This window comes from Phoenix dactylifera, chromosome 1 (assembly GCF_009389715.1).
Source record: "Phoenix dactylifera cultivar Barhee BC4 chromosome 1, palm_55x_up_171113_PBpolish2nd_filt_p, whole genome shotgun sequence".
Lineage (NCBI taxonomy): Eukaryota > Viridiplantae > Streptophyta > Magnoliopsida > Arecales > Arecaceae > Phoenix > Phoenix dactylifera.
This window is the reverse complement of record NC_052392.1, coordinates 3,621,461-3,637,384: the sequence shown is the minus strand read 5'-3', so window position 1 is coordinate 3,637,384 and position 15,924 is coordinate 3,621,461. Positions and strand designations below refer to the sequence as shown.

Genomic DNA, 15,924 nt, shown 5'->3' with positions numbered 1-15,924 from the left:
ATGGTGATCCAAGGATGCGCTAAGATGACGTCTTGTATTGAGATGTTGGTAAAGAACAAGGCCTCTTCTCGAGCCTTTGGCTCCCCGGTTCGGTCGAAAAGGGTTTTCATATGCATGTTTGGATGTGTGTATATGTTAACCTTTAGGCTTTTCTAGGCATAGTCTAATGTTATGGAGATTCTAGAAAGCACATGGTCTGATCCGCATGCCAAACAATACATTGGTCAGAATAGGCAAAGGAGCCAACCTTAGACAAAACTATGGATATTGTTGACTTAAGCCTGAGCCACGTAGATTTATAGCTGTTGGTTGAGTTTGTGAGAGACCTTCTCATTGAGGAAACCTGACAACATATTCTATACTCATTTCTTATAGTGAAGCTTCCATCATTGCCTCTTGTTGTGGATATAGGTCTTAATGTCTTACAACATGGATCCTTATGTTTTCATGTTGCACTTCTTTTTAAGTCCTTCCTTCTTCAATTGGTTGGCAACTTGGTATCTTAGTCTTTCTGCTTCCTTTTTTTAAGTAAAAGATAGTCATCCATGGGAACATTCATTCAGTGATGGTATCTCACTCTAGGTTTCACTTATCTAATTTCCTTCTTGGCTAACTAGGCCTAATTGATGGAGTATAAGACGACAAGCCAATTTGGCTAGTACAAGACTGCCGTACCCGGCATTGCATATGGTTATTATATCTAGAACTGCAGGTCTTGACCAAAGTTCTAGCATGCCCAATAGCCCACTAGGGTTTGCTTCTAAATATTCCCTTACTTCTCTATGCTTGTTTTAGAATCATGCGATTATGCCGATCAATAAACTTAAATTCTTCGGCTAACATCTCTAAGAACTTATCCAAACTCTCTATGTTATTTTTAGTTTTCTTGCATATTGGAGAATCAAATTCCCATTAAAATAATTTCTCCATCGGCATCTTTGATTCCATCAATTTCCTCTCTCTCTCTCTCTCTCAAAAAAAAAAGAAAAAAAGAAAAAAAAAGGAGAGATTTCATTAAATGAAATCCTATCTCCCAAGCAAGCCTTTAAGAGGTAGGAGAACCATCCCTTTCCTTCCTCGTCTAAACCATTGGATGGACCCAATGAAATAATGAGCTTTTTAGTTTTTAGCATGTTTCTAACTATAGCCATATAAATGGCTTCTTGATACATGATTTGTGATCAATTATTAGCATGGTATACCGTATCAATTAAAACAGAATATCATGGGGCGTACTGTACCATATTGATTTGATACTGATATTTGATACTGGTGATGTACTATTATAGCATCAGCATATGCATGGTCTGGTATCGGCAAATTTTGATTATTAGTGTCCTCAAGTCAAAAACATAAGCACTTGTTCCCCAATGCAGCGTGGACCAGAGACTTTATTTTTTGCGTGGCTCCTGTCTTAAGGAATTAAAGTCAGACAAGTGGACCACAAACAGTGTGAAGCCACCAAGAAAATAGGTAAGCAGGAGGTGCCCAGATGAACAGGTTCGTTGGTCCATTAATGGCTTCATTCCCCCATGGCCTTTAGTCTTGGAAAAATAAACATCAAATAATAATACAAGAGATACTAAAACATCAAGAAATCTCATAACAAAATGTCATGCAATTTATATATGTATATTTCTAATCCTTGCCTTAATAATATATAGTCTTATGTATCACATCGTATGTGGGGCAGTGTATGTCAATGGGACCTGAGCAATTAACAGACAATAAATATTGAAGCACCAATTTGGTTTTGCTTTGTTTTCTGATTTTAGTTTCAAAAGTTGACGTAGAAAGAAGTATTAGATCAGATGGCTAATATAATGAAACTTTTTTGGTCTTCTAAATTGGTATTTAAATTTTAAAGGATATGGGAAACAAGTAATAATTGTTTCTGAAAACATGACTCAAAAACATAAGCAAGAACTAGTAGAAGCTTGGTGAAAATGATGAGATTTGTTTAGTTAGACAACTGTGTCCGGTTGATCCTTTGGCTGACCATGTCACCTAGACTTCGATGTGATCAAATCCTTAGAAACTAGCTCACAGATATATAATTGAACACATAAATCTCGACTTAGGAGGCCTACTCGGCTATGAGTAGTTGGCATGGGTCCAATAGACTTAGATGTGGTGGTTGGTGTTGCCACACCGATAAGCTCTTGAGCTAGCAAAATAGGTCCACCAGATGGATGGCTTGCGCCGCCCGGCTTCACCGGTTGCTTGCTCGGTGTCCTCCAATAGATCCTTGGCCATTAATAAGTAGGTTGATGTGGGCCATCTTCCTTAATCAAGGATTCAGTCAGAAATGGCCAGCTCAAATTTGAAATAGGCGGAGGTCTTGCAGCCACCTTTCTAGACTCTAGAGCGTGCATCGCCACTAGTGTAATTTTCTCATAAACCAAGTGTTTTCTTCAATCAAATCCTATTATATACACTACATATTTGCTCTTCTCATAGAAGTTGAGGGGAAAAAAAAATGAATTTGAAGGCTTTCTCCAAGGCCTCGTTCCTCTTCTACCGGTACGTCCTAAGGAGACTTAGAAGTGCCCATGCAACCCAAGTAAAATTGTGCAAGCGCCCTTCCCAAGAGAAGCTGTCAAGCCAAGTTCTAGTCTGTGATGTGGAAGGAGGGCTCTTGAGGTCTTCCTCCACCTTCCCATACTTCATGCTTGTGGCCTTGGAAGGAGGGGAGTTCCTAAGGGGTCTTCTACTCTTGCTTCTATACCCTTTGATCTGTCTTGTTAGCCATGAGGTGGGGCTTAGGCTCATGGTCATGGTGGCCTTTTGTGGGCTAAAGAAGGATGGTTTTAGGGTAGGGAGGGCTGTGTTACCCAAGTTCTTCTTGGAGGATGTGGGGTTGGAAGGGTTTGAGGTCTTGAGGAGGGGAGGGAAGAGGATGTGTGTTAGTAGTATGCCGAGGGTGATGGTGGAAGGGTTCTTGAAGGAGTATTTGGAGGTGGAGGTGGTCTTGGGGAGGGAGTTGAAGGAGCTTGGTGGCTATTACACTGGGTTGATGGAAAAGGAGAGTCAGGCATGGGAGGGCATGAATTCAAAGGAGTTATTTGGAGGAGAGGGAGAGATGAAAGCAGGCGCTATCGGTTTTGGAAGCTATCTCAGCTCTCATCATCACCGATTGTTCTCCCATTGCAAGGTTAATCTCTCTCCCTTCTCTGTATACATACACACACACACACACACATATATATATATAGACACACACACACACATACACACAAAAACATTTATATATATATATATATATATATATACATATGTATGTATGTATGTATGTACACACACACACACACACACACACACACACACACACATATATATATATATATATATATATATATAACAGAAGCATCACTAATTATTTTAGGGAAATCAAAAATTATTCATATCAAATATATGAAAAAACATCTCTGAAGAGATGAAGAGGCGCAACTAGTAAGCTATAGCTATGTTCGCTGAGATCTACACCACACGCATAGGTACATGAAAGATAACAAAATTATTGTATAATTTAATGTGCACATGCATATAAGTCATGCATCCATACATACATGCGTAGTCTTGTTAAGAATAAGAATAACAAGAGGGAAAGTTTTATTTTTTTTCTAAAAAATGAATTTGTTTTCAAAGCAATAAATCATGAATAAGCATAAATATTGAAAAACACATACTTAGATGCATGATAGAAAGTATGACAGATTTTTTAGCAATTTTAAAAGTATTGCCCAAGCCATCCTAATAGTGTTCCATGCCTTTGACTTTTTATAAAGCGATAAAAAAAAACCAAGACCACAAGGGTATGCTGGCCACAATCACATTCAGGCGTCAACCAATGAAATTTTGACATATTAGTCCTTTCTTAGCAAAATATCTAAACAGTCTTTTTTTCTATAAAAAGACAATTATAATTTTTTTTATAACTAGGACAAAGTAATCCCTCTTGTCCAATTAATTGCACTCCCTTAATATTTTCATATTAATGGCAAATATGATATTTTTTTCCTTCTCTGCGATAACAACACATACTCCTTTAGCGATCCACATGTCCCCCTCTGCTTATTTAAGATTGTGATAGTAGTACAGACTAGGTTATTAATCATTGCTTAGCTTTTAAGACAAAAAGATTTAATCACTAAATAGACTGCAGGGACCATTTTGTCTCATTTTATAGAAAAATTGGATCCTAAATATAGTTGGGAAAAAAAGGATTAAGTTGGAATTTGACAGAGGAAGGAGGACCAAGTTCTCCAAGTCCCTTGTTTTATTCATAACAACGGATATATAGTGACGGTTGTTGCCCTTTCTTAAAATTACCACCATATATTGGAGCACACAGCTTGGTAATTTCTACGGTTCTATCGTTCTACGAACGTAGCAGCACCTTACTATTTTTCCCAAAACATGCTATACACCTCATTATTGTCTTGCACGTAAGGCTTCACCTACTGGATTCTAAGCCCTTTATTATGATAAATAACAATAAATAGCTTATAAAATAGTTACTCCAGGTTCACCGTTTTGGTATCAGATCCCGTATTGATATCATACTAGCATAGTATCGGCATAGTACGGTATCGAATTTTTTTGCTATACCGAGTGTTGGTACACCATCTATACTGAATACCAGTATCGAATCGACACATGCAGTATGATATATTCTATACCATTTGGTTCGGATTGGTACGGCATATCATAAATTTTCATACTTCTAAAATTTCCATACTTCTACTAATGAACCATGACTTGTACCGATCTAGTTATGTTGGTGACTTGTCATATGTATTTTTTTTTGTATGGAGACTCGCCATAGCTAGATATTTGCCTTTCCTTGCAGGAAGTGTACTTGGTTAGCGAAGCTGAGAAGAGAAGATGGCATCCCCTGCCAAGATCAGCATACCCTAAGCCACTAATCTTTCATGATGGCAGGATAGCCTTCAGGCCAACCCCAATCTCCACACTCTGCATGTTCCTATGGCTTCCCCTTGGCATCCTTCTCGCCATCTTCCGAGCCGTCACCTTCATCTTCCTCCCCTTCGCCATCTCCACTCCTATCCTTGCCTTCGTTGGCATGTACTGCCGGATCACCACCACCACCTCCTCCTCCTCCCCGCCTCGAGAGCTCGAGCATTCTCGAAAATCTCATGGCCAGATCTATGTCTGCAACCACCGCACCCTCCTCGACCCCCTTTACATCTCGGCCATGCTCAAACGCCACGTCACCGCCACCACCTACAGCATCAGCCGCGTCTCGGAGTTCCTCTCTCCGATCAAAACCATCAGGCTTACGAGGAACCGAGAGGCCGACAGGGCGAGGATGGAGTCGGTACTCAGAGAAGGAGACCTTGTGGTGTGCCCCGAAGGGACGACGTGCCGCGAGCCGTATCTCCTCCGCTTCAGCCCGCTGTTCGCCGAGCTAATCAGCCAAGAGGTGGTGCCAGTTGCACTGAAGGCGCACGTCGACATGTTCCACGGCACGACGGCGAGCGGCTTCAAGGGCTTGGATCCACTCTATTTTCTGATGAATCCATACCCATGGTATGAACTGGTGTTCAAAGAGAAGGTATCCACTAGTTCTATCAATGGCAGGGAGTGCAGCAGCCGTGAGGTGGCCAACTACGTTCAGGAGAAGATGGGGAAGGCGTTGGGATTTGAGTGCACAGCTCTGACAAGGAGGGACAAGTACTTGATGCTTGCAGGTAACGAAGGGCTAATTGATAGAGAAGCAAAGGGGAGCTGATATGAGATCATGGATGGATGCAATGGCTCCTTCCTTTCACAAAAGATAGGGGAGCATGGCTAGAAAAAGATACTGCAAGTGCTCGTTTTACGACATCTTCTGTTTCTCTCACTTCATCCTGCTTCTAGGCTTGTGAAGCTATGAGTTTTCTTTCTTTCTTTTTTTCGTTTGTTTGGTTAGAGATTGAAGTAATCGTTCAATACTATAGACACAAGACAGAAAGAAGGACTAAGATTATAAATGTCGCCTAGTGCTATGTTACATAATTTGTACAGAAGTGTTCATCCTATTAAGTGAAGGTAGTTGAAACACATGATATATTTCTTATTCGTACAGACCAGTCCCAACCCGTGTATGCATTTATGTATGTATGTGTGTGTGTATATATATATATATATCATTAATTATAGTTATCTAAGGGCAGATACTTTCTGAGCCCAATAAAACACAAGCCAACAAGCCTGATCTGAGCATGTACAGCACACCGCACATTGCTGCACAAATATAAACGGTTATTGATAGGGGACAAAATGGACCCTTCTACTTAGGACAGGGAACTACCTCATTCTGGCCAAGCAGACCTCAATGCCGACCAAGAGCCGAAGAGGCCCCGTCGACCGCAAGCAATGTTGCCCCGACTTCAGCTTAGGGCACTCTACTAAGTAGACTTCAAAGTCAAGAAGGCTAGGCCGATCTCAAAACCCACCAAGCTGATCTCACCGAAGATATATCATAGCCCCAAGCCGGCCCGACCTCAGCGCCCTGCCAAGCGGGCAAGGCTGACCTCGGCCCCCATCGAAGGCTGAGCTGACCTCGATTCCCGCCAATGGCTGAGCTAACCTCGCCTAGTATACGTCGTGGCCATGCCCTGTGGCAACCTCACCGCACCATGTTTCGCTTGATGGCCACGCCAAGATACGTCGACAAAGGATTACGCCTTGCTGCCCCAGCCATGCCTGCTGACAAGGGCCATACCCTACGGCATACGCCAACGCTATACTGCGCGCATGGACAATTCAAACCGTATGCCTCAAGCAACCGTGGCCGCGTGCCACCTGGTCAACGCCATCTCCTCTCATGATGAGGACAGACCATACTTCCACTATCTGAGTACCTCTGCGAGGACTATAAATAGCCCCATCAGGTAATGCCTAAGGACCTTTTTAGCCAACAAATACTCCATATTAACTTAAGCATCGGAGGGCCCTCACCGAAAACACTGGTGAGGTTTTGTACAGGTATACCGGCGCACAGGAAGTGGCGTTCTTTTTCCGTCTCGATCGGCAGCTCTCCCGACTCCTCCGGCGTGGTCACCCTCGGGCCAAATTTGAACCCCAACAATTATGAATAGGGTAATCGTAGGCAAAATTGTAGCATAAGGAAGAGACAATTGCATTCCATGTAAAATTAGTAAATACAAAACAATAATCAATTTTGTATTCTATTTGCCAACTACATGTGGGGAAAATTATTGCATGAATGATAGGGAAAATATCGCAACACAAGCATGTGTTAACTCATGAATTTTCTCCTTTTTTTTTTCTTATCTTTGGGACGAGGATGAACAATGCACCAACCAGAAAAACCCACCAGTAACAAGCATAAGGACAATAAGAAGCAGGATTAAATGCAGCCATTTAGGAGCTCCAAGATGCAAGTCATGGCCATGAAATTAAGAGAGAAGCTCCAAGATGCAAGTCACTGCCATGAAATTATGGAGCATTAATTGTTCGTATATACCTAATGGTGGTCTTGGGATGAACACCTGTATGGCTGAGATATTAATTCCCCACTCTCCAGCTAGAAAGCCATTGTTGCTGTAGAGCCTCCAAGTTGAACCACTCTTACAATCTCAGCGGAACTAGGAAAAGCACCTCACTGGTATGGCTACAGATCAAGAGAGTGGATTATCCTTTAATTGATGCTCCAAGGAATCCTACAGCAGGAAAAGCAAGAGGGGGAATCTTGTTTCTTAATGAGAGAGATTGAATAGCGTACGACTACCAATTAATGGCCCATATTTTCATATTTTAATGAATTAGAGTGAAGAGTTCAGTAAAATAGTCTTATGTAATGATTTTGCACTCAGTGTTTGCATATGGATATATAATTCTATATATCTTGTGTACCGAGAAAAGATGGAAAAAAGTTGCTATTATCTTGGAGGACAAAAATTCTCTCTCGAAACCTAATATCAAAATGTGCCTTTCAAAACAAAAATATTGATCATAAGGCTGACTGTTTTAGAGTTTCTATCAAAAGTTGGTAAAATATAGCATATGATTTGTTTGACCTTGGACAATCTTTGTAACATGCAATGCACTGTTCAATCAAGAAACATGATAAAGCTTGCCTATGGCAAGATTAGCTAGTCAAGTACCAAAATTCTTGCTTTAATGTCTAGGACCTGAATAAGTGAATTGGAAATATATTGCACAAAATGAAAAAGATGAAAAAAGAATTGGAAGAAAGATTCTTTAACGGGGAAAAAGGGGTAGCTAGTAAGGATCCATCAATTCTTGTAAGCAAGTATAACCATTTATCACAATTGGCCAAAGGTTTGGACCAAAAGTAGAAATTTGCAATAGATGATTCAATCGAATCCCAATTAGCATATTTTAACATGAATATGGTTCAACATATCAGCCCCTAATATGTCGTGATCTCTCAATCTCATATATCCAAAAGTACATTTTCTTTAACTAATTCCTCCCTATATATCTAAATTATCATCTCATTCTTTTATCTTGTGATGCGAGTGTTTTCCTTTCTGCTCTTTGCTTTAACCAATCCATCATGCAAGCATCAAATACTTGTTCTCCTAGACTTCGAGCATGGTGCATTTAAAACCCCAAAGCCCAAATCCTCCCCATAGGCTGCTGCGGTTATGCTTCAGTCGATGGCTGCAAAGAGATGGGCCATCTTTGTGGGAAGAGTAAGGAGGGGAGGCTCAATTGGGTCCTTCAACCCTTGGAGCCCAAAGTCGGTTTGGAGATCCAGTATGACTGTGGTGTCCAAACAAAGATCAATAGGTTTGGATACTTTTCTCTTAGTTGGGGATGCCAATTCCTCTCATCATCTCCACTGACCAGGTAGACCTAATTCAATAAGACAGATTCAAAATTGGTTAGTCAGATTATATATGCAAGGGAAAGAGAATCAAAGTGATATATATCTAAATATTACAAATGCATAATAAATGGAATATAATAAATTAATTTAGACCAATAAATATGATTTACTTACAAATCAAAAATCAAGCACTCTTTAAGATCCCCTGCTTATGCACAAGATTAACATGATAAAGTATCTGGTTCAAGACATTTAGATGAGTTGAGTTTCAATCACCATGTTCTTACTTGAATTTATCAATTATAATCTAGAACATATTTCAAAAAATTTACCACTGCAGTCCATATTATGTAGGTACTGGACCTTTTAAATGCATGATTATTTCTAGGTTCTTTAGATACCGTAAATCATCATAAATTGTGTTGATCCATAATATTAGACAGCTATGTTTGGTTTTGCATCAGTGCGGCAAATGCTTTGATGTACATTTTGTGGGGAGGGGAGAGAGATAAAGAGAGAGAGAGAGAGTTACTGTATTGTTGTCCACCTAATACCTTGAGTAGGTATTACCAAAGGTTGCTTCTACTTCCGCCGCTCCTATGACTCAGCTATCTTAGTTATTACTCTCACGGAACTCATCGAAGATCCAAAGATCATATTAATTATGAGCTCCAATGAAGTCATTTTCACCTCGCATGCAATTAGAGAGTTTTACTTGCATGATTTCTCCCATTTGCTTCTCTCCTTCAATCAACTCCATAAACGATGAACTCTCATCATTTACCTTGTTCTCCTCCATCTAGTCAGCATAGGACCAACGAAACACCGTCAATTCACTTGCAAATACCACTTCCATGTCCAAATACTCCTTCAAAAACATTTCCACCAAGCTCCCTCCTTCCGAATCTAAAACACTTCCAATCGAATTAATGCCCTCTCACAAGGACTTCGGTAACACAATTCTCCGTACCTAGAGACATTCTTCCTTGGCCTACAGAAGCAAACCATAATCGTGATCCTTAGCCCCAACTTATGACTTACCCAAGATATTAAAGTATAAAAAAGAAAGAGCACTAGGGCTCTCAAGAGCCCACCCCTTCAAAGGCCACCAGCATGAAGTATGGGATGCTGGAAGAGGACAATGACATACACCAAAATATGTTTAGATCCCTCTTTGGAGGGCAGGCCCCAAGTGCCCTATAGGATGGCTAACCTCTTTCGGCATACGAACTGCTCTCACATTTGAATACACTTAGAAACTGCGATTGAATAAAGGCCATCCTTCCCTGGCACTGCATTTTCTTCTCCTGGTTCACGTAAGGGAGAGACGAATGCAATGTGGAGTGTAGCTGTAAGGCATGAAATTAACTAAGGTACAACAGCTAGCTATGGTAGAGTTGAGCACACCTAATGTCAACATAGTAAAATTACTGCAAATCATTGCCACCACACATGAGGAATGCTTGAAGTCATGAAAAAAATAGGGTATAAACCTCTAAGTCTGATTGCTTGGTGCATTTTGAGCATCAATTTATGTCTAGTCTTGTGCATGCAAGAATTCGCCATTCAAATTATAATGGTATTGTAGTAGTGTACTGCACATGAGATATCAGCACAACTATATTAGTACTTCACGACATTAGTCTTCAATGGGTGTATCAGATATTTCCCTTGCAACAGAAGCGTTGTCCAATTACTGATGCTGCGGTAATTGCATTATTGCATATACTTGTGCAAAATGAAATATCATCTTAATTTCATCGATATCACATTGAACTCTGTACTTCACTGTAGCCGGATTGTGGTGGATGTTCTAGTGTCATGACACTGGTTATATGAAGCTGATCTGAAATATGATTTTAATCGTAAAACTCCAAGCTTACATCCTCCCTCAAATGTGGCAGCGGCCAAGGCAGGAGTTTGATCAAGAAACAGTGTCTGTGAGCTATAAACATACCGTTCATATCAATGCAGTTGAGCAAAGTACTCTCAAGGTCATGAGTCCTTTAGAATATTGTTAGAAGAAAAAATAGTTCTGAAAATGAGAGATCAAAAATATTGGCTAGACAATATCATCAGTATTATCAACATATTCATCATATATACTATATTTCGTGAAATAGAAAATGAGAGGCGCTACAGATGTGCGTTTACAGATGATCTAGAAGAGTAACATTCACTAACAGGATATGTCTGTACTCTTTTTCATTGTGTTGTCGGTTGGAAAGCTGCACTTTAGACTGCAGTTTGTTTATCTACAATTGAAGCAATGTATATAGCTGTAACAGAGGGAGTGAAAGAAGCTATATGGTTGCATGATCTAGTTGTTAGTCTTGGCGTGCGGTGGCAGTTACTAGTTGTGCACTGTGATAGCCGGAGTGCCATTCATTTGGCCAAAAATCCAATGCATCATGAGAAGACCAAACACATTGATGTTGGCTAAAAATCCAACATATCGTGAGAAGACCAAACACATTGATGTTTGGTATGATGTTATTCAGGGGATCATCGATAATGGTATTATTTCAGTTCCAAAAATAGCCACTGCAGAGAATTCAGATAATATGTATTGACTAAGTCATTTCCAACTATTTGTAGAGACTAGTGTCGTTAGGGGTAAATGTGAAAGAGATGATGAGAAAAAATTGATATATTTGATTTCATAAACTTCAACCCAAGTACAAGCTCTAAAAAGGCAAAAAAAAAAAAAAAAACTCCGAACGGAGCAACTGAAGCATGTAGAGCGTAGCGCAACGATCGAAGCGAGTAGAGCGAAGGAAAAAAAGGTAACCCTTAAAAAATGATAACTCGTTTCTTTTTAACCAATGCCAACTTTTCTGCTTGTATCCATTTGAAAATTTTTTAATAGTTGGGTGATTTTAAATTTCAAAATCTCACTCCTAAAAACTGAAATAGCGTGTATAACCTTCGAAAATTTACATGAATTTAAATTTGCGTATATATCCTCCTAAATATTAAAATTTGCATGAATACCTTTTCAAAATTGATATTTGCATGTATACCATAATACAATACTTGTTTTGCATATATACCTTTCTTTCTTTGGTGTATATATGCCCATACTATCTAACGTCGTTAAGAAATTTGTAGTTTAAAATAAAAAATGATTGAAATATTTTTAATGGGTAGATATGCAAAAAGAAATATTTAATAATGGTATATATGCAAATAACACTTTACGAGGGTCTTCACGCAATTTTACATATTTAGGAGAGTTTACATGCAAAAAAAATCTAATTTTATCTTTTTTCTATTTCAACATATTTTAGTATTCTGTTTTGTCTAGTGCCTACTCCTCAATATTTTTTATAAGAATATTGCTTAAGAAAAAGATTGATTCGACAATTAGATAACAAAAAAGGTTATGAAAGTTCTTTTACTAATTATGAAATTATTTTGCTTTATTTTTCTTCATTTATAACAATCGCTATATCTTATTTCATCGAAATATAGCTTATAATATTTATTGTTATAAATGTATAAACGAAAGCATGTATTAGTGAAAGTATATAGTAGAATATGTGAAGAAAAATAATCATAATTAAGATGATAGTGAGCAGAAGCTAAACAAAACTTTGAATCTTATCTACATCATCAAGTGGGGCATTCTTGCTGAAATCAAACCTTTCCTATCCAGTGTCCATGCCCCTAGTCGTATCCTTTGCAGCCGCAAAAAATTAATATATATATATATATATATATATATATATATATATATATATATATATATATATTTAGCCCACTTTCTTCCCTTTTTTTTTTTTTCGGTGAACCAAAAAGTTAGAAGAGCTAAATGTGACGGGACCCTACAAGATGACACAGGCAAAGTTGTGACATTATAGAAGTTAATTTTTTAATAATTTCTTCCCATCTTGATGAGACTGTCGAGGAGAAGGAATCTTTGACTGGGCCCTGCATCTACGCGTGCTGCGTAAAGCAGACTACGTGACAAGTTGGGAGCCGAAGTATGCACGTTGCTGTAGAAAATAAAGATGGACCTCCAAAAAGGCCTCCCATTTGATCCAGCAACCGATGGATCGGTTTCGCGAGGACCCATGTGACTGTCCCATACAAAATAACAACGTCCATCCTACCTCGGTTTAAAAAATCAGCACTCTCAAGCCCATGCAAAACACACATCAGTGCAGCCAAGTTTACCATGAAGCCGGACAGTCTGTAAAGCACCCTAATGAGGGCTAAGTATGGTGTCTACTTGATCGAAGTGGAGTTTCGGGCCGGGCGTCATTATTTCACATTTGGCGAGAGATCTGTTCCTCCGCTCAGGTATTGCTACCGGCGATTAGGTGGATGGTTGGCGATGGACAATCCATTGACATTCTGGAGGATAGGTGACTGGCGGAGCTACCGCTGTGTAGGATGCCGACGAGGAGTCAGAGTCCGCTGTGTAGGGTTGACTCTGCGAGATTGGCAGGAATCAATCCGCAACATGATGGTTCCTGGAAAGGGCAGGTGGGACAAGATCTTGATCCGAGAGGTGTTTGGGGTACAGCTTGCGGAGAGGGTACTTGTCATTCCGATACCTCAGGGTGGACAGGATAGATAGGTTTGGGCGGTGACTGGGTCAGCTAGGGTGAGATCGGCTGATATCCAGGTTGTGGTGAGGGGTGAGATGGCCAGGCGTTGTGATGGGAGCTAGATCTGGAGGATGTGGGCACACCCACGAGTGGCACTGTTCATCTGGAAGGTGGTCTAAGACTGCCTACCGACTAAGAGCATGTTGGCTAGAAGAGAGGTCAGAATTTCTCCGTCATGTGTGGACTGCCTCGATTCTGTGGAGATTGTCAGTTATGTTTTGTTTGAGTGCCCATGGGCAACACAGGTTTGGAGGAGGGCATCGTTCCTCCTTCCGAAAACTGGTTTTGCGGTAGGGAACTTTCTTTGACAGGTGAGATCCGTCGTATAGTCACTAAGCACTGTTGGGCGGGGTATTGCTGCTATCTACTTGTCTTATCATATTTTGTTAGGTAGAAATACGAAAGTCTTTGAGGACAGAAGGGCCTCACTAAAATCTGTTGTTGAACGGGCTCTTTATCAAACAGTGGAGGTTATTGAGTCATTTGAGATGGATTCACGGATGATGGTTAGGGACATTTGGGACCCCCCCCTCCGCTTTCATAGCACCCAGGTTTGTTCTTGTCTAATGGGAGCCCCCATCCTGTGGCCATTTTTAGGTAAATTTCGATGTGGGCTTGCTCGCCAGTGGAGATTGGATTGGTGTGGCATTTGTGATTGCTGCGAGGGGACGTCGTTTCTTTGAGGCCTCGGTATTTGGGGTGGAGCTCAAAGCTGCATGGGAGGAGCTATCCCATGCAAGACATGTATTGGAGGCTGAGGGATTATTCTGGAGGGGGATTCCATCATCTTGATTGATCGCCTTCAGGCGAAGAGACAGGAGGGGGTAGAGTAACCGCTTTTGTATAACATGCGACGGATGCTACGGGAGTGCCGGATCATGTAGGTCAAGCACGTCCTTTAGGAGGCGAACCAAGCTGCTAACTGGGTCGCCTCTTTCGCTGCTCAGCATTATAGAGAGTTTCTTTGGACTCAGTCGTTTTTAATTTCTCTTGCTTTCTATAGTCTTTTTGACAGTGGTGTAGCTGGCTGTGCTCATGTGAAATCATTTTGGCACTCCATGATACCTATTTTTTGACTTTATTAGGTGTATCTATATTCGTCAGGTATGATCCATTCGTCCCAGCCAAAAAAAAAAAAAAAAAAAAAAAAAAAAAAAAAAAAAAAAAAAAAAGCCAGAATAGCTAAATGTGAGGGCACCCCACGCACGATAACGCAGATAAAATTGTGAGATTATAGAAGTTAAATTTTTAATAATTTGTTCCCCATGTTGAGACTGTCGAGGAGAAGGAGTCTTTCACTGGTCCCTGAATCTGCGTGTGCAAGGTAGAGCAGACTACGTGGCAAGTTGGGAGCCGAAGATGCACGTTGGGGGTTCCCCCGTCCACCGACCAGAGATCCGACCTCGTCGACCTCGTCCTCATTTTTTTAATATATTTTTCGGGTACAGTACACTACAAGTTGGGAGCCGAAGTACGCACGTTGCTGTAGAAAAAAAACATGCACGTTGGGGGGGGGGGCGCGATCACACGAGTCCTAAGAAAAAGTCCAAAAAGGCCTCCCATTAGATCTAGCAACCGATGGCTCGGTTTCGGGAGGACCCATGTGACTGTCCCATACAAAACAACAACGTCCATCCTACATCAGTTTGAAAAATCAGCACCCTCAAGCCCATATTCAAAACACACTTCAGTGCCGCCGGATTTATTCTGAGGCCGGACAATCCGTAGAGCGCCCTAATGAGAGCTAAGTATGGTGCCTACTTAATCAGAGTGGAGCTTCGGGCCAGGCATCATTGTTCCTACATTTGGTGAGAGATCTATTCCTCCGCCCAGGTGATGCCACCGGCGATCAGGTAGATGGTTGGTGATGGACAGTCTATTGACATTTTGGAGGATAGGTGGTCGGCGGAGCTACTGCTGTGTAGGATGCCAACGATGGTTGACTCTGCAAGATTGGCGGAAGTCAGAGTCCGCAACATGATGGTTCCTGGAGGGCAGGTGGGACGAGGTCTTGATTCGAGAGGTGTTTGGGGTCAGCTAGGGTGAGATCGGTTGATATCCAGGTTGTGGTGAGGGGTGAGATGGCTAGGCGTTGTGATGGGAGCTGGATCTGGAGGATGCGAGCACACCTACGAGTGGCATTGTTCATCTAGAAGATGGTATGAGACTGCCTACCGACTAGGAGCATGTTGGCCAGGAGAGGGGTCAGAATTTCTCCGTCATGTATGGACTGCCCCGATTATGTGGAGACTGTCAGTCATATTTTGTTTGAGTGCCCACGGGCAGCCCAGGTTTGGAGGAGGGCATCGTTCCCCCTTCTGGGATCTAGTTTTGTGGTAGGGGACTTTCTTTGGCAGGTGAGGTCCGTTGTACAGTCACTGAGCACTGTTGGGTGGGGTATTGCTGCTATCTACTTGTCTTATCATATCTTGTTGGATAGGAATACCAAAGTCTTTGAGGACAGGAGGGCCTCACTGAGGT

At 41.1% G+C, this 15,924-nt stretch overlaps 1 protein-coding gene across 1 annotated transcript; it reads left to right on the top strand.

Moving 5' to 3' along the window:
• The first annotated feature begins 2,439 nt into the window (after positions 1-2,439).
• LOC103721029 (probable glycerol-3-phosphate acyltransferase 3) lies at positions 2,440-6,090 on the top strand. Its single transcript, XM_008811055.4, has 2 exons — positions 2,440-3,154; positions 4,853-6,090. Exons 1-2 carry the CDS (start codon positions 2,480-2,482, stop codon positions 5,753-5,755), a joined length of 1,578 nt encoding a protein of 525 aa, XP_008809277.1. The 5' UTR covers positions 2,440-2,479; the 3' UTR covers positions 5,756-6,090.
• The last annotated feature ends 9,834 nt before the right edge of the window (positions 6,091-15,924 follow it).

Coding starts and splice junctions, on each gene's coding strand:
- LOC103721029 (XM_008811055.4), top strand. CDS start 2,480: ATGAATTTGAAGGCTTTCTCCAAGGCCTCGTTCCTCTTCTACCGGTAC. Junction 3,155..4,852: donor GATTGTTCTCCCATTGCAAG/GTTAATCTCTCT, acceptor CTTTCCTTGCAG/GAAGTGTACTTGGTTAGCGA.